This window comes from Carassius gibelio, chromosome A3 (assembly GCF_023724105.1).
Source record: "Carassius gibelio isolate Cgi1373 ecotype wild population from Czech Republic chromosome A3, carGib1.2-hapl.c, whole genome shotgun sequence".
Taxonomy (NCBI): Eukaryota; Metazoa; Chordata; class Actinopteri; order Cypriniformes; family Cyprinidae; genus Carassius; species Carassius gibelio.
Genome location: NC_068373.1, coordinates 21,467,476 through 21,487,041, shown reverse-complemented (window position 1 = coordinate 21,487,041; position 19,566 = coordinate 21,467,476). Strand labels below are relative to the sequence as shown.

Sequence of the window (19,566 nt, the reverse complement as noted above, 5' to 3'; positions counted from 1 at the left end):
TTTTATAAAACAAAAACAAATAATGTATATTATACAGTCGGTGCAGTGTATATTCATGCAGCAGTAAATCAGACGTGAAGTTTAGGTTTTTTTTCTATTTAGAAAGATCAATTATATCATCAGAATTATTTTACCACATAAAATGTGCCCCTGTGAGAAATACTTTCTTATGAAAAGCGGTAATTTTGTCATTCATTGTACCCAAAAAGCCCATAAAACTGAATCCAGTGTCCTGCATTATGGATGTCAATGAAGACTAAACAGGAAGATATTGTTTGTTTTCACACCACTTGCAGCCTTAATTTGTGCTGCCATGCACTGGAAAAACCACCACTAAAAAACAGATATTGAGAAAGAAACTGCTTTTTTTAATTGACAGTTATCAAATCATATTATATGTATACAATATTCTTTTCAATCTTGGTACTTTTAACATTTACATTAACACTATTATTTTTTAAATGAAATAAGCATAAGATTCACCTCTAGGGGTATTGTTTGTATACCAAATTAATCAAATAAATGAATATAGGCTATTTCATTCTGAGTAGTTATATGAGTAAGTAAATGTGCAGTTTGGCACTGTGTGTAATATCTGCTGGAGCCTCAGTAAAGTTGACCTCAGCATTGAATGTGATGTAACCAGCTGTAATTCCATCCTACATTAAGGCCCCTTTCCTCACTTCGTCTTTAAAAATATTCCTGTCTTTCTTTGACATCTGAGAATTAAACTAAAATGCCTTTTTCGACCTAGTACCTAGAAATCTTTTAAGGTCAAGACCTTTGTTGCAAGACATGTTTCATTTATTGGAAATCCGGCAGCATTTTTTCCTTCCCACTTCCTGCTGACTCAATTCCCAACAGGATGAATTTTTGATTTTGATCTAGAAAGTTTTCATTATTTTTCATTACATCCTTTTCTGAGATTGGAAGACAAACCATTGCCTGATTTCAATCAAAACAGAAAAGAAACACATTAAAATGACAAAGAAAGCAAAAGAATATTGTTAATACTTTTTTGTGTTGTTGTTGTTGTTTTTCTTCTGATAAAGTAGTGCTGCATCTTTGCCAGGTCACTTCTGTAATAACTTCTTCTTTTTTCTTTTTTTTTTCTTAGAAAGTTTTTATCTGGTTAAAGAAAGGACAATAAATAACTAAGAAAGGCTTTTGGTAAAATAATCCAGAAGGCCAGGCAGGCAAACTTTAAAGTGATTACTGACGGTAAGATTTTGAAAACATTACATCAGGTGGTAAAGGGTATTATCAAAAGAACAAAGTAAATGTGGATTAAATGGGTGGAACATAATGAAATGCAGAAAAGTGTGAAAAGATGAAGAAATATGAGACATGCTGCAGGCCTTGCAAGCACTGCAATTACATAATGTATGCTTTCCATCATGACTGTAGAAAAAGACTTTACAATTTAAAGTAATGTTTTTTTCTACATTATAGATTACAACGAATAATGAATGATCGTTCTGAATTGTATCGAATTTGTATTTAAATCATTTAAATTCGGCATTTTTAATGGAAAATAACAGACAGTTGAACTCCTAGGTTGTTTTTTCTCAGTTTTATTTAATGTTGTCTATTCATATATTGTATAGTGAAGTCTGACACCTTGTGTTGGTAAATGAAACTTCAACTCGTCCTTGTGAAACTCCATCATCCGGGGATTCCATCATCCGGGGCTTGCCTCTGCCTTGTTCTTTCTCTGTTTATAAACAGAAAGAGCGCAGAATGGTCGATGAGCCGTGACGTCACTGCTCAAACCACGTCACTTTATTTTGACCTTTCAAAAGGTTTTTCATACCGAACAAGAAATAATACCGACCAAAAAAAACTTCGTGTGTTTAGTTACAATGCGAGTAACCACGTGTGCATTCGACATCAAGTATATTTCTTTCTTTTTTTATTGCCACATGTAACGCACGTGTCGTCCGGTTCCTGGAACTGCAACAATATTAACCTTTCATATGCCAGATAACTTAGAGTAAGGCCTATGAAAAATAATCGATACAAAATAAATATCTGAGACGAACTTTACGCAAAATAGACACGATATCGCACTATTCCCCGCTAACTGTTTCAAAATAAGTGAAAGGTAAACGAGGGATCAAATCGCACCCGCTCCGCTCCGATTATCCATGACGTGTTTTCCACGCGCCAGCTCCATGTTTTGACTACCACCGCCAACAGCAACACAGCGAACCCTGCCAATACATAGCCGTTGCGCTTGCAATCCCCTCGGTGTTTTTCAACAAAATGGCTGATTTAGGGGATGATACCGGAGCGAGAGCCCTACTGGCCCTCAAATCTGCGCCTTGTAGCCCGGTTCCCGTTTCTGTCCCGCCCGTGTACACTCTCTCCTCTTCGACTTCGACCGGGATCACATCATCCATGTCCCTCTCCGCTCCGTCGCAGGCCCTCGCTCGCCTGGAAGGCAGGGACTTCGAGTTCGCCATGCGCCAGAGGACGGTCACCGTGGGGCGGAACTCGTCGCACGGATCCGTGGATGTCAACATGGGCCACTCGAGCTTCATTTCCAGGAGACATCTGCAGATCACCTTCGAGGAGCCGCATTTCTACCTGCGCTGTCTCGGCAAGAACGGTGTGTTTGTCGACGGCGTTTTCCAGAGGAGAGGCGCCCCTCCACTTCTCCTGCCGAGGGAGTAAGTTACTAAAATGAGATTTGATGCCTTACATTAGCTTCCGTGGCCAGATGGCAAGCACTTATTCACTTAGAGAGCTAGTGCACTGTACATACAAGAGATTAAATTAATGTGCTTAATGCAGCGCGTGCATAATCCGACTGAACTACATGCGAGAGAATACGAGAACTGTCAGAAACCGATTTCAAGATAGTTGCAGTTTATGATGTACAAATAGTTTTGTGCATTTATTTAAGAAATGCAATTTTGAATGGATTTCCAAACTTGTTTCGGCCCAGGATAATATGACAGTGTGTTCATCAATATGCGATTGTTAGTAAATCAGTTAAAGGGATAGTTCACCCAAAATTAAAATTCTGGCATCATTTCCTCACTCTCAGGTTCCAAAATTATATGACTTTATTTCTTAGGTTTATTCTACAATGTTTTCCCCCCAGTAAATGTTTACCAAGCCAATCAGTTCTGTCTAAATGTTGTTGTGTTCCTTTAAAGTAATGGGATAACATGAGGGTGTGTAAACAATCAGACTTTTTACATTTTGGGCTCAATATCCATTTAGGTCCCGGATCCGGATCCGTGAGTGGATCTGGATTTTCTAAGTTCAAATTGTGTGAATCCAAATGTTATACATTTATTGACCCCTGAGTGTTTGTTTTTTTGTTTGTTGAGGCTGGCGCTCAAGACGGGTTAAAATGCAAACATGAAAAGTTAAACGTTTCACATTGCAACCACAGGAACTGTGTGCACGATAGAGACTGGATCCACCACATGATTTTGTGGGCAGATGTGAGATACAAGCCACATTTATGACACATATCAATAGTAACCGCTTTATGATCTTCTGCTGACAAAGAACAGAGGGGGAAAACCTAGTGATACTATAATAAAGCACTTCGAACAGCACAGTTTGAGTAGTACATTGTTTGTACACAATCCTCATGCAGTCTTAGTTGTTTAGATTGTTTTGAACTGTAAATAATTATTACAGTTGTTAGTAAAAAGTCTTATAAACCTTTGAATTATTATTATTATTTTTTAATATATTTAATTTCATCATTTGAGTATGATCTTATTTTATTTAAAAGTTTTTAATGGGTTTGGAATTTGATTTAATTTTTCCTGTTACTTTCCATGTTTTAGTTGTTGTTCTACTTATACGTTTAGCAGTATAAATGGTTATGTTTATCTCAGCAACAGTCACTTTTAGAAAACCAATCTGTGAGTAGTTGATGATCCTACTTCATTAGGTGTTTTCAAGTAAACTGGTTTCAGTTTCAGTAATCTGTAGAGTTCATCAGAATGAAAGCAGTTCTCATGCCATTGACAGTTTTAGCCTTAAATGTAAACACTAATGATTGAGAAGTGGATAAACTAGTTAACTAGATCAGACTGAAGGTCCCTGCATAGTTTTTCTGAACAGTAGTTGCTAGAGTTCAGCTCTTTGTGACTCTTAGATCTGTGGGGCTTGTTGTCATTGAGGTTAGAGCGACTATTCCTGCAGACTGCTGTGAAAACACGGACAGACTGAACCCGTAATGGGCGCATGCTAAGCCAACCATTCAAAACAACTGCAGTGCAGTGTGTATGCTGTAGCATTAAAAGTGGCTTCCTTGTGCAGCACTTGTGTAAATACATCCAGTGGAGGCGGTGCACCAATTCATCATTCTCTCTGGCCGACAGTTCAAAAACTCAGAAAAAGGGGAGGAAGGGAGGGTGCATTTTTACTCAAATTCACATTTTGTCCATAAATTTGGCTTTATTATTTCAGATTGTTACCATTTTTACAGACTCAAAGACTGATCTCCTAAGCCACTGCACAAAGAAACAAAATGTAACATGTTTTAAATTGTATAGCTTTGACAGAACCATAATTTCTATTCATTTTCCACTGATAAGCGTTAGCCGCTTCCAGCGCTGTCTGCCTGTGTTTTCTCTTCCTTGATCGCTGTTCTGATTCATATGTCAATCATATTACACATTCATAACCCGCTCTGTCACCTGTGACAAAATGTCCATTACACTTCCGTGTTCAGTTCTGTACATAAAAAACCCAGGCAAACATTTCCACAGATGAAACATGAAACTAATAAACATGGGATTGACCATATAACCATATAACAATATTTGGTAAAACACACATTAGATTACAATAGGAAGTTATTCCAAACACGCAGTGGTGGTTTAAAGTGAGTTTTAAGCAAAATTATAATATAAATCTTTTTAATTGTCATATATAGCATGATGCTAAAGTGTGCATGAATGATCACGCATCAATGCCAGTATTGTCAAGGATCATTACGTTTAAGTTGGTGGGTTTACTGGTTTCAAGATTTGGTGGACAAAAAGTGCTTTCTGCATATTCGAATGCCTTAAAGTGTCTATATCCTTCTCTACAGGTGCACATTTCGATTTCCCAGTACGGTGGTAAAGATTCAGTTTACAGCGCTGTACCACAAGGAGACGCAGAAGGAAGAGGCTCCTGTGTCCCCCGTGATACCCCTTTACCCTCAAATCTCTCCATTGAAAATCAGCATTCCAGAAAATGACTTCAGAACTATGATGAGTCCCCTGCCTTCACCGACAGGAACTATTAGGTATGTCTTTATCTGAATTGACCACGCACAGAAAAAAAAGTTTCATCAGAGAACTAGTTCTTTTGCAGATCTTTTTGAAAGTAGATTTTGTTGTCGTATTGTTAGTAAAATGCAAACTCAGTTTTTTGGGTTTAGGAAAAAAAAAAAAGCAAAAACCTGCAGTGCAATATTGTATTTGATGTGCAAAGCTGCAGTATAGAAAATATTAATAATAAAGATTCTTATTGTTTTGTCTGTAGTTTAAGCAAAAGTCAGATTTGAATGCATTTCTAAAGTTAATGCTGCAGCAGCAGAATTTGAATGCAAAGGCTTGATTTTGATGTGTGTTTAAAGCTATCAGGCTTCACTGTAAATGTAGTCAGATGCAAAAGTGGTGGGAAAAGCCTGCCCCTGGTGGCCTCTCTGCTCTTCTGCACCACGTGTGGCTCTTACAGTGAGCATGCTGTGTGCACATACCATATATGGCATGTGCTGAGCTTGGAGCGCTCTGATTGGTCAGTCGGAAAGTGTTGTGGTTTGTTGTTTTGAGCCACAGATAGTTTCCTCTCTCTGAGGCCTCCAAACACCCCCTTCATCCCACTTCTTGGACTGTTTCTACACCCAACACAAACAGACACATGCTTTCTGTCCTTCCTGATTCCTCTTCACTTACTGGAGGGGGGAGTATTTCCTTCTATTCAGCTCTACAAGCGTTGGAACTAGTTCTCGACGGCTGAGCTGCACTTCTACTGTAATATTTTTCTCTTGTAGGATACACTCAGCGTGGAGTGATAGATTAGGGACATTTCCCAGATTTTCAGCCTTCTGCACAAGCAGCAGATGTGCGTAAACCTTTGAATTCCCCACACATGGAGCTACTTGAAAAACTGCCATGTACAGTACAACCTGCAATATCAGCTTCTCCTTTGCGCATATTTGACCCCACTGTCTGTTTTCCTTGTGCAGGTTTTTTTGTTTGTTTGTTTGTTTTTTAATTAATAGAATAGTAAAATTTTGATGTTGGATAACACTTGACAATGAGGTTGACATCAGTTATGCATACATATTATAAACTAACATTGAGCTACCTTTTTCTCTTCATTGTTAATTGATGTTTGTTACTAATACATTAAGGATTGTTAATATATATTGTTCACTATCATCTAAAGGTTTGGTGTCTAAAACAAGTTTTAACCTGTTACATGTCACCCCGTCCCGTATATGGGACGCCTACCTTGACTATACTATATTACAATCAAATTTAATCTAATCTTGATAAACTATACATCGTTGGAAAGGTCTAAGACTCCCAAATATGTTATACCAATATTTTTTGTTAAAAATTATGTAGGAAAAGTAATAGATTAATTTATGACAAGAGTGCACCCTCAGAAATCTACATTACAAAAGGAGCTTTGTCCTTTGTTTAAAAAAAAGACTTCCTCGTTGCCTTTTTCTCTATCACATTTTAGAAATCATCAGAAGTTATTTATCACTTGAAAACATAAAATCTCAAAATTCATCCTTTAAAACCCATTTTAAAATCAGACATTGCATTACCATGTAAATGGCACATCAAAATCATGTTACAAAATGTTTTCAGTCATGAATTATAAAAATTTAGGTTTGTATCATGCACATCATGCACAAGTCTATCTTCAAAAACGTGAGTGACAGTTAACAGGTTAATCATTTATCTTGTGCTCAACAAGGCTGCATTTGTTTTTGATAAAAAATATCAGTACAGACATTAATGTTGTGTAATATTATAATTTAAAATGACTTTTTTTTTAATAATGTAAATTATTCATGTAATGTCATCACTCCAGTCAGACAGTGTCACAATATCCTTCAGATATCATTCTTATATGCTGATTTTAGAGATGCACAATTGCCGATATCCGATATGCAGATTTATTTTCAACTGATTTTTGCCGATGCCAATACCGATATATTTTCTTTTGTTTGGAAAGTCTTTCCCGTGCAGAGATTATAAACAAATTATTTTTTGTTTTGGTTCGTTTTAATAAAAACTTGCTCATTAGAATTAAATAAAAAACAACAAAGTTCTTCTATATGAAAGCTTTGAAAATAACTGTGAATCAACTATAAATCAATCACTGCTTTTGTTTGTTTTCCAGACAGATGCAGCGGTAACATTAACATTTTATTTGAACATTGAAAATGTGTTAAAAAAAAAAAAATGCAAGTCTGACAATAATTTAGAGCTTTTTATATTTAAGTTTTCATAATCCATTTGAAAACTTGTGTATATCATTTTCATTTTATTACAAGTAGGCCAACAGCGCCCCCTAAGTAAATAAAATGTCTTATCGGAGAGGCATTGGACCTGGGGAGTTATTATATATTATATTATATATTCTTAGTTCATAATTGCATAACATATTAGATCATGTCAACTGTTTTAACCTTGTTGTTAAGTGTTACCAATAAAACTAGATGTTGGGTTGAATTTGGGGTGAATTAATGAATTAATGTTAATGATCAGTTGGTTAAATAGTTGTCTTCGGTAAATCATTACTGCACATGACCCTTTGGAATCACGTGGCTGTGTTTCACTAACCTTCACTGTTTATAACACGTTATGTTTTGAACTTGATGAGCACTGAAAGTGGCTGTATGTTATTGCTTTTTAATATAAATGCAATGCGTTATGCATATTTGTTGACCCAAAACAGGTTTGAATGAGTTCATCACATCTAGTCTAGTAAATCTAAATCTAGTAAACTGGTCATTTCTAAAAGGCTTTTGGACAGTATATATAAATATAATCCTGAATGTGTAAAAAATATCATATTTATATATCATATATTTTATTTAATAGTATAAAATGTAATTAAATTATTGGATTATTTTTGTTCACTTTTGTGCCATACTCTGTTGGAACATCATTTGACGCCTAATGTAAAATCTGGGTTCTTTGATTTGACTTTGGTCCCATTAGGATCCTTTGGGATTGGTTCCATTTTGTGATATAAACTCCCAATCGAAATTTCTTGGACATATATTTTGCTTTTAAATTATTTTATTTAGTCTTACATAAACTTGATGCACATTTAGTATAGAAGTTTCAGTTTTAGTACAGAAGTTTCAAGCTGTATTTTTTTGCTTGTCCTTAAGTTGTTTTTGTAATACGGTCCAGCTCTTGTGAAAATGCTGCCTCAGGACTGGACTTCAACCCAATGCACCCTGCCTGCTGTGCCCTCATGCACACAATTGCCTTCCCCCGGCCGCTCAGAGAGACCTGTTTGTCTCTGCCCGCACAACACAATGGAGCCTGCAGTACAACATCCTTATCTGAGCGCTCTGTTGTACCCTGCTGTCAGAAAGCCAGTGGTAAAAAAAAATAACCGAGCGAGTGAAGGAATGGTGGGGTGTGTCTGTGTTACGGGAGACTTACTGAACTGTTGACAATAAACAGCAGCCTTAAAATAGCTTGGCTCAGGATGCATTTCTGTCACTATCAGTCTAAATAATAGTTATTATCGTTACATTTCGGAAAACCCTGCGGCTAATGGCTTAGTTATTATTTTGTTTGTTTACCTGAACGGTTGAGTTTATTGGGCACAGGGCCACCTACAGGCACATTGTTTTTTATGTCAGGTGCATAACAAGTGTTATAATATAGGTTATAATGTTGTGGGTTATTTTCAACATTACCACAGGCAGTCAATATAACATGACCCTCTGTGTAAAAACAAACGGGAAACATGTTTATACTGACAAAACTTCACTTAAACTACATTTAAAATTGGGGCTAGAAGGCAAGCAAGTCGGAGGGTTAAAAAGCAGTAACTTTAAGTATAGATTTTTGCACCAAAAAGTAACTTAAGCTGTAAAGTGTTGAATGGGATGACTGTTCTAGATGGATGTGGTTGTTCTGGTTGTGTGGTAGTATTTTATGCAAACAGTGCTTTATCTAGAGATTCAGAGTAAAATTGTAACATTAAGTTTTTTCTTATTAATATTGACTATTTATTGGTCGATATTGGATGTTTAGTTTTCCAAAAAAAGGGTACAAAATATTTATATTTCAAATGCTGCTCTTTGGAACTTTCTGTTCATCAAAGGATCCCGAAAAAAATGTGTCTCTTTTTTCACCAAAATAATTATATGGTAAGCGGATATAGCCAATATAATAATAATATTAGTTTTTTAAATATATTTAAGACATTTGAAATCATTTGACAATGGATTAAAAAATAAATGTGTAAAATAAACATACTTCTACTTTAGATGACAAAGTATTTTTCAAAAATAAATAAATACATATTTAATAAAAATATAATTAAAAAGGAAGTTTTATGGGAAGTTTGCGTGCACTGGGAATCATATTTTTCAAATAAAGCCAAGGTAATCCTCATTTTACATACAGCACATAGAGAAAATGACATGAATATGACAGTGGGCAAATGCATAAACCACAGCATCAAAAGATTTATTTAAATTATATAAATGAGTATTTGCTTAATGTTGACGGCAAATTAGAAAGTATTAGAATGTTTGCCTTTTTATTACTAATAATATAAAGTCAATCGTTATAATACTTTTTGTATACATTAATTCCTTTGGTTAACTGTTCTATCTGATTATTAGACACACTTGTATCTGTAGACAGAACAGTTAACGACGACAGCAAAGAATGTGAGCTAAGTGCGCTCAGGTGTACCGTCAAAATGAAAGTCCCACCTCAAACACATCGGTAACGCAAAAAACGTATCGACCAGTGCAATATTTGAAAAATCCTAAATATCGGCCGATATATCGGCCTTGGCGATATATCGGTCAACTATTAAATAGTACTGTTTTACAGTTTGTTTGTTTTTTTTATCAATTAAATGCAGCCTTCGTGAGCACTAACGAATTCCTTTTAGACATTAACATTGAACTGGAATATAATAATAATAATAATCAGGCATGTTCCTTTAATCTCTGATCTTCTTGGACTGTTATAGATGATGACCTCTATACACCTTTCTGCTCATCTTTTCTCCACCCAGCGTTCCCAATTCCTGCCCAGCGAGCCCTCGGGGTGCAGGTTCCTCGGGATATCGTTACGGGCACAACATCACCTCAGATCTCCAGCTGGCAGCAGAGTACGCAGCCAAAGCTGTGTCAGAACAGCACTCTGAAGCCACAGGAGGAGACAGTCCTAAGGTAAGAACCTCCAGCATCCTCATGCATGTCAGTGTCGATATCAGTATGTTTGTTCACAAGATTCACAGTCCGCTATTCCTTCAGGATGAGTCCAAACCTCCATACTCATACGCTCAGCTGATAGTTCAGGCCATCTCGTCAGCACCGGACAGACAGCTAACACTAAGTGGCATCTACGCTCACATCACCAAGCATTATCCCTACTACAGGACAGCCGACAAAGGCTGGCAGGTCAGTTTATTTGCGAAAATTGAAATTTGTTCGTTTGTCATGTTTCTGTGCTAATTTGGTTCTCATTTTGCTCCAGAACTCCATTAGACACAACCTGTCTCTGAACCGCTACTTTATTAAAGTGCCGCGCTCACAGGAAGAGCCAGGCAAAGGTTCGTTCTGGCGTGTGGACCCCTCATCGGAGTCCAAGTTGGTGGAACAGGCCTTTAGAAAGCGCCGGCAGAGAGGAGTGTCCTGCTTCCGTACACCCTTTGGCCCGCTGTCTTCGAGGTGAGATGATTAAACCCCCACTTTTACTTTGCATGCACCCACCGTCCCCTTAAAACACTCACACTGTCTGATGTAATAGAAGCCTGCTTAGCCTATTCTGTTTCCCTTTTTATTCCCCTTCTGTCTGTTTCTTCACTGGGCAGAACAAAGTAAGTCTGCCACCTCTTTGTATTTGATCCGTTTCATTTAAGCAGCATAAATCACACCCATCCTTGTGCTCTCTGCCTTTAAACAAATCCATGGCGATTTGTAGATTGAAATGCTTCTGACTGTCTTGTTGCGCGCAGTGTTTCTGCTGTTTGTCAGCACTGTTTCATCTGGCTCTAAACTAGTTTAAATCACGAGTCATTTGGGTTTGTCAATGAATTGGAGTGCTTCACACTGGATCTCACAGCACTGTTTAGTGTCGTGTGACTGAGAACATCAGCGAGTAAACTCATCTGTTCTAGTGAGCTCCCGCTGCGCTGCTGCTTGAACTTTGAGCCGAGCAGAGAAATGCTCCGTGTGGTGAGGTTCAAATGAGCCACGCCGTTTCATTCTGCTTATAGCACATTGACATTTATCCAACTCTTGTTATTATTTTATCTAGTAACATTAATTTACGATAATTATCGTCATCGTTTCATCCACTAGACCTAATATAACATTGAAAATGGCAGTGTATTAGTATTTCAGTAGGAGGTACCATTTGACCAGGGGACAGGCTGATAGCATCCTGCAAGACATTCATGTAACGATATAAACTCCATACTCATCGGGAAGAAGGAGGCGGGAACCGGCGCACAATCAAAAGACATTTTAATAATCACAAAATAAATACAAAACAGCACACCAGCCCCTCACGGATGACTGGTGCGCTCAAAATAAAAACCAAAACATAAAATAATGTCCAAGGCCTCGTCCTCTCTCATCCTTCACTAAAGTCGCTCCAGTTTTATCCTTCCATCTCCTACGTGGGACTCGATACTGGCGGTGGGGCGCAGGTGCAGCTCATCTTCAATCACGACACCTGGCCTCACTCCTCGTTCCCACACCTCTCGGCCCCGCCCCACTCGCCACAATTCACAGATTAATAATTAATTTAATGTTAATGTTAAACAGTGTTAAACAATTTATCATTTTCAACAAAGACACTTTAAATTGGCAAAAAGTGACAGTAAAGACAGTTTTACAAAAATGTTACAAAAGATTTTTTTTCTTCTTCTTTTGAACTTTTTATTCACCAAAAGAATCCCAATAATAATATAAAATAACGCAAAATTAAACACTGCTGTCCTGCTTAATGTTTTTCTATATATCTATTATTAACATTGTGATACAATTATGCAAAGTTTAACATTTCAAATGGTAGTGATTAACATTAGTTAATACATAACATTACATTATTATTACAAGGCATATGTTAATAAATAAAACAAAATTATAAGTAGTAGTTTAGTATTTTTACGTTTTCATGTTATCATAGTAATGTAATGTCATGACAGTTAAAGGTGCAATTAGGAGATCTTGGGAAATGCTAACATTAGCCTGATTAGCACTGATTAATGATTGCTATCAGGATATGAAGAGACCTTCAACCAGTATAACAAAAAAAAATTCTGAAGACAATCACCTATTGCACCTTTAATGTAAGACACCCCCATCTAAAATTGAGTTTGGCTAATGAGGTGCCATCTATTTAAAGGCCATTTATTTTTGTAAAAGCAAAGTGTCCCATTTCTGCACCCATGTTGGCACCAACCCATTATTTTCTAGTGTCACCCCAAACTCACACAAAAAGAGCAGTGTTTTGAAAGCTTCTCCCTCAAACAATTCACACTTATTTCTTAAAGTTGTTAAAAGTTTAACAGTGGAAAATGTTTCCATTCAAATTGTCCCACTTTGACCCTGCTTGGCGAGGAACATCTGAACAAGTATGTGTAGCATTCACCGTGTGTTTGAGAGTTTCTGTGTGGCAGGATGTCAGTTGCGTGTGACTGACCGATCATTCTGTTGGTTTCAGGAGCGCTCCAGCATCTCCCACCCACTCCGGCCTCCTCTCTCCACACTCGAGCGGCCTCCAGACCCCCGAGTGTCTGTCACGCGAAGGATCACCAGTGTCTCATGAGCATGACTTTGGTTCTAAGCTTGCTTCTGTGCCCGAGTACCGATACTCCCAGAGTGCACCAGGTGAGCGTGTTTCCTTTCATAACACAGCAGTACCGACTGATATAAAGTCTCCAAACAGAAACAATACTAACTTGCCTACATTTTTTTTTTTTCAGTATAGTAGCTTTTCAGCTGTTGTTCACATTTTGTGAGGACATAAATAATCCAGTTGTGATTTGCTTTATACACTATTACATATCGCCCTACTAAGCTAACTTTATATTATGTGACTGATATAAACAGTCACAAAGCTGAGATTTGCTATACACTATATATTACTTTACATGAGTATGCTGTATGTATGCATGTAAAGTAGGATATACTATATATCAAATATTAATGTGTAATTGGGCAATAATATAGCATTTGACAATTAAGCAGATGTGATTTGCTATATATGTATGTATGTATGTATATGGCTTACCGTGAATGTACTGTTTGTATCTGGTTAAGAACTGAAAAATCTGTTACTAATTATAAGTTATTAATTGAAAATGTCATATTGTATGACACACACACACACAACCTTACAAGCTCGTTGAATCACTTCATTTGGTTAGTTTCAATAGTCATCACTTTTTCCAAAAGTTTTCCCAGAAGTTCCTGGATGGCATTTTGTTCCATCTTATTTGTAGCAAAAATGTGTAGCACTGTATTATATATTTCTTAATTTTTTTATCTTAGTATTTATTTATTTTGGTATATTTATGTAATTGAACCTCATTGTTTTATGCCTGTTTAGTTTTTTTGTTTTCGGTTTGATTTTTTATGGTCTAGTTTTGTATTTTGTTTGGTTTGGTTTTTTCATTTGGGTTCATTTTTGTTTGTTTGTTTTTAGTTTTTTTTGTTATAACTTGTAATGTCGCTAACTACTTTTTATATCTATGCTATCTTAGCAAGCTACTAGTTCAGAGTGACTTCTCAAGCCTAAATATATTTCCTGGGACTCCTCTCGTCTCTCAGGCTCTCCAGTGAGCGCTCAGCCTGTAATCATGGCTGTGCCTCCTCAGTCCTCAGCCGCGATGCCCAAGCCTGTGGCTTACATGCCTGCCTCCATCATTAGCTCCTCCCAGGCCTCTGGTCAGGCCATCCATGTGGTGCAGCAGGCGCCAGCTGTCACCATGGTCCGTGTATTGACCACCTCAACCAGCTCCCCCAATGGCTACATCCTGGCTAACACCACCTCTTCAGGCTCTGGAGAGGGACATGGAGATCAGAGAGGTACAACTACCCATTTCTTCTTTTTTATTGCAAACTCTACATGGATGTCAAGTTGTTAAAATGTTCACTCTCTATGAACAGTCTTTAACAGTCTTTCTATGGTCTGTCTAGGTGCAGTGGAGGAGATGCCTGTGGTTGGCAGTAGAGTGATTCAGGCTGTAGGGAGTCACATAAGCTCGATCAATAGAGGGCAGCAGAGCTACACTGTTGTCCAGCAGAGCGCCATTCACCAGCTTCCTGTGCAGACTATTGCTCAGAATGGTAAACATGCTCTTCCTGTGACCAGTGCTTATGGTACGTGTGCATTGTTCTGAAGCCAGTAAATGTGAAATTTACAGTGCATGATTTTTTTTTTTTACTTTAAATGTAACATACTTTTTTTTTTTTTGTCTAGATCTATTAATTTACTGTAAAATACGTAGAAATGCAATTCATGCATGCAATGAATTGATACAACCTTTCCATCATGAGTTTAATTCGTTTTGTAAATTTTTTTAAATGTTTTGACATTCTTTAAAAAAGTTTGTTTTTCAAATAGTTACAGCTTATCAATGATACATAAATAACACCAAATCAAATAAAACTAAATAAAACACAAAATTTATTTACTATCAATTTAAATAGACCTAAAATGAAAACTAAAAATATAAAAATAAAATCAAAATATGAAATAACCTATAACAGTTTATCAGTGATACTAAAATAACACTAAATAAACTAAAGCTAAGGAAAACACACAGCTAAATTACTTTACATTATAAATAAATGAAAATGGAAACATAACAAAAGAAAATTTGAAGAAAAATAAAATGTAAAAATATAAGAGGAAAAAAAAAACAGTTTATCAGTGAAAAAATGGTCATGATGTACATGATAGTTACCAAAACTACAACTTAATATTATAGGATTCCTGCAGACCCTCAGGACTGTGTTTCTGTGTGATAGTTACCAAAACTACAACTTAATATTATAGGATTCCTGCAGACCCTCAGGACTGTGTTTCTGTGTCAGTAAATCTTTTAAAATATCAGATAATTTTGACCTTTTTATGACAAGGCAAGATTAGGTCAGGTTGTAAATATAATGTAGTTCCTGACTGTTAAACCTATTCCTGTGGACTATACGGTTTCTACTAAAGATGTTTAACTGATGTATTTTAAAAGTAACACCTGGATGCATTGTATAATTTTAAATGTCTTGTATGTTTGGTTTTTTTTTTTGTTAATAGCATGATTTTGTTATATACTCATGTTCTGATTCTGAAATGGCATTAAAAAATAATGAATAAATACTGATATTGATGAATGATTATTACTTTTATCTTTTTTTTATTATACATTTTATTTATATATTGGAAATTATGAACACAAAGCCAGCATGAAAACAAAGTGTACATTTGTTTTAAACTAGACTACATTTTTCTGTTTCCAGTCATTGAGCTGTTACCATTTTCTTTGTGTCGTCAGCTCTTACCAATCCTCTTCAGATCTTGGCTGCGCAGGCTTCAACATCCCCACCTGTGCTGGTCAACAGGCCCTCCGGCGTGAAGACCAACGAATCCAGCATCGACGAGCCCGAGCCTGAGCCCAAGCGGCCCAAAATGGAGGAGGACAGTGTCGCTCCCGTCCCTCAGCCTGTAATTGTTGCAATGAACCAAGAGGCCAGCAAATGAACGAGTGAGTGAGCGAGCGAGCGAGTGAGCCGACGACCGATCTTTAAAGCACATCTCGCAATGTCGTTAAACATGTTGAGGGAAACGTGTTTGGTTTTCTTTAAAACAAGAACTTTAAAGTTTTGTAAACTCCCGACAAGGGTAACTGTTCGAATGTCTTTGTAAGAAAAGGTTGTTGTTTCATGAGGGTAAATCCATTGAGCAGCATTAAAATTCAATGCTCACACAGTTTTAATTTTGTAGGGGTTTTTAATCTTGTAAGAATGTTTGAAAGAGGTCTGAAGAGTGGTACACGTGCTTAAAGACACCAGCTAGGCACGTGTGCCCAGGTAGTTCCTCACAAGGTACAGCTGAGAGAGAGTTCTTCTTTTTTCGGGATGGGGTGGGACCAATACCTATGCAGCTATTACAGTCTGAGGCCGAGAGTGTCTCTGAAATGAAGCAGTATATAAGAAGGGTCACGGGAAGCTGTGCGTCCCTGCAGTTACCTGTGCAGCCTTTGTGAGGATTTATTTATCTCTCTGTTTAAAAGAAAAAAGGCTGTCTTTATAAGATGAAATAAGATTGTTACAACTCAAAGCAGAAATGAATAGATATAACAGAGGCCTTTTCTAGCTGGAGTCCTTTAACCTTTATTATTAAAGTGTACAGTACATTTTTCTGTGGAGGATTCTTACCTTTCTTGCTTAATACAAAGAGAAATGTCTAGAAGAAATCTAATTTCATGATTGGTTTATGTTTAGCGCAAAAATTGAAAAGCACTCAATGAATGTACGACCCATTTGTTTTGCCTCCTGACACCCACTTTTGACCTAAACAATATACTAAACCATTAGAATTTGTATGTGGATACATTTTTGATGTTTCGTGTAGCTCAGTCCATCCCGATTAGCAATTCTGCTCCCTAAATATCTTGCGCAACATCAACGGATGAATGCAAGCGCATGATACGTTGCTGATGTCAACCAAATACTTTTCCAGACCTAGGAATGTAACTGTTCATATTGATTGTTTCTTCACTGACTTTCTGTGAGCACTTGATCACAGAAGCCACTAAATGAATGTTCAGTATTTTCAAGAAACGTATCTCTCAGTGATAAGCCTTTTAATGAGACTTTCTAGTTTTACTAAGAGAAGAGTAAATATATATTGTTAGAATGATTCAAATGTGTTTTCAAGACAATCACTAACAGGATTCAGTTCAGTAACCGCTTTGTAAGTTGCAGGTTATAGTGAAGTAGCTTTCCGTGAGCTACCGATAGCTTCTTTGTATGCTAGTGTAGTTGAACAGTGACAGCCGTACAGTGTTCCTTTTGTGATAGAAATCGAAATATTAACAGACCAAATACATATCCTCATCATTAGTGCCTTAGTGCTCCACTTCTTTCAGGACTAAATAAAATAACAATCATTGTGATCTACTACTTAAAGATAAACCACATCAAACTTACCTACTAAGAAGTTAATTTGCAGGTTTAAATGAACACATCTTTTATGAAGAAAAAAAAAAGTGTTATAATGTCTAGAAACTTGAGGTGATTAATCATATTGTGACTGGAATTGACTGAGCAATATGATAAATGTGCACAGGTAATTAAATCAAGATCTTTGTTCTTTTTTGACCAGTGAGGTTTTGCACCATTTGCAAGCTTTTATTGATTGAGAACTTCTTATAGCTCAGTAAACAGGAAAGTCTTTTGGTGGATTTAAAGGAACAGTTCAGGCAAAAATGAAAATGTACAAACTCTCAGGCCATCCAAGATGTAGATTTTTTTGTTGTTTGTTTCTTCAATTGAACAGATTTGGAGAAATTTAGCATTACATCGCTTGCTCAGCAATGGTTCCTCTGTAGCCAGGAACCTGGGTGTCATCAGAATGAAAGCCTAAGCAGTTAAAGAAAAATGTTTTTTAAGCAGATATAAACATCACAGCAATGCACAAGACTACAAACCATCAATTAATGACTTGTGAAAAGCTGTGTGTTTGTAAAAAAACAAATTCATTGAGACACTTTTAACTTCAGTCCTCTGTCGATTATATGGCTTTCCTCAGAGAAAGTCAGCAAGTGATGTAATGCTACATTCCTCAAAATCTGTTCAGATGAAGAAACAAACCGAGAAGAAATCATGGATGGCCTGAGGGTGAGTACATTTTACCAAATTGTTAATTTTTGATTCAATTGTTCCTTTGAAAGCTTTGAAAGAACATCTGGATTCAAGCGATGCAGATATCAGTGCAGAAACGTAAAGATTGATCTTAATTAGTCTGATTGGGTATGGCTCTTTGATTCATGTATTCACATGAGCTTCAATTAATGAGAGAAACACTATTCCATTTGAAGTATATTTTTATTTCAAAATCAAGAACAAAATTTGATTTGCCTGACGAATGAAACCAATACATATGTACACGCTTTTTCTCTCTCTCTCTCTCTCTCTCGCTCTCTCTCCTGTTAGATCATAATGGAGTAACCAGTAGAATACAGAAACAAACATTGTCATTGTTAACACACTTATCGTACAGAATTAGCTGTCACTGCCTAAATGTTTTTTTCATAATTGTATTTTTCACAATCTGTCACAGTGTCTGTACGCATATATAACCATGGAGTATTTTTATCACAAAGATTCAAAGATTTTTTTTCTTTTTGTGCTTCTTGTGTTGTGCATATTAGCATATGCAAGTGTTTATACACTAAACATTTCTAATTTAAACTGATGTAGGGTTTTTTCCCCTCTTTTGATTCTAGTTAAAAGATATAATCTGTTTGCATTGTACACAAAACACCCCACAAATCAGTGAGATCATGCCATGCATCTGCGAATGTCTCTAGGTTTGTCTGTTGTTGTTTTAATGTGTATTCAACTACACAAAGTGTATGAGGACTTTTCTTCTGTCTATGCATTTTATGCAATGGTGTATCTGGAACAAATAAACATACTTCACTGGCTAATCTTTTAAATGAATCGGTGATGATGGCATTTTCTGTTTTGATTCCACGTGGATGAAGGTTTAAGCATTGCTTCGAATGTCTGCCCCTTCACCATCATTTTGTTTTCTTTTATCATTCATGTAATTTATTTTCAAAGATTTAAATCTTACTGTCTTTATTGTATTCAGGGTACCTTGCTCAATTTTTCACTATTTGCCTCCACATTGTATTGCATTAACACTCTTTATAAACCTGTGCACCAAAACTGTGCAACTCTGTCCTGTCTTTGCCTGAGCAGAACTCATGAATATGCTGGATTGTTAACAGCAAACTATTAAAAAGCTTGAACTACAAAGTTTCAACTGCAGCCTGCTTGCATATGTAATGAAGATCTCTTATTATAAGAAGAGTAGGTATGAATTTATACCTTGCTATTGGCTAATAACAGCTTTGATTTTTACAGCATCAATGTAATCCATATAAAAGTAAATGGGAACACTTTACAAGAAGGTTTCATTAGTTAATGTTAATTTATTAAATAACATTAACAGTTCATTTAGTACAGCATTTATTAATCTTTGTTAATGAAAATACAGTCATTCATTGTTAATTCACAGTACATAAACCGTTAACAAACACAACTTTTTATTTTAATAATGCATTAATAAA

General features: G+C 36.4%; 1 protein-coding gene across 1 annotated transcript; it reads left to right on the top strand.

Annotated features, from left to right (window-relative positions):
• Positions 1 to 1,751: 1,751 nt before the first annotated feature.
• Positions 1,752 to 19,255, top strand: LOC127952105 (forkhead box protein K1-like). Its single transcript, XM_052550395.1, has 9 exons — positions 1,752 to 2,672; positions 5,069 to 5,266; positions 10,267 to 10,423; positions 10,508 to 10,654; positions 10,731 to 10,924; positions 12,927 to 13,093; positions 14,036 to 14,293; positions 14,405 to 14,587; positions 15,760 to 19,255. Exons 1-9 carry the CDS (start codon positions 2,266 to 2,268, stop codon positions 15,963 to 15,965), a joined length of 1,917 nt encoding a protein of 638 aa, XP_052406355.1. The 5' UTR covers positions 1,752 to 2,265; the 3' UTR covers positions 15,966 to 19,255.
• Positions 19,256 to 19,566: the final 311 nt, after the last annotated feature.

What these genes read in the sequence shown, in the direction of transcription:
- LOC127952105 (XM_052550395.1), top strand. Translation starts at nt 2,266, where the DNA reads ATGGCTGATTTAGGGGATGATACCGGAGCGAGAGCCCTACTGGCCCTC. An exon ending in TTTGGCCCGCTGTCTTCGAG is followed by an intron (nt 10,925 to 12,926) that starts GTGAGATGATTA and finishes TGTTGGTTTCAG; the next exon opens with GAGCGCTCCAGCATCTCCCA. An exon ending in TCCTGTGACCAGTGCTTATG is followed by an intron (nt 14,588 to 15,759) that starts GTACGTGTGCAT and finishes TTGTGTCGTCAG; the next exon opens with CTCTTACCAATCCTCTTCAG.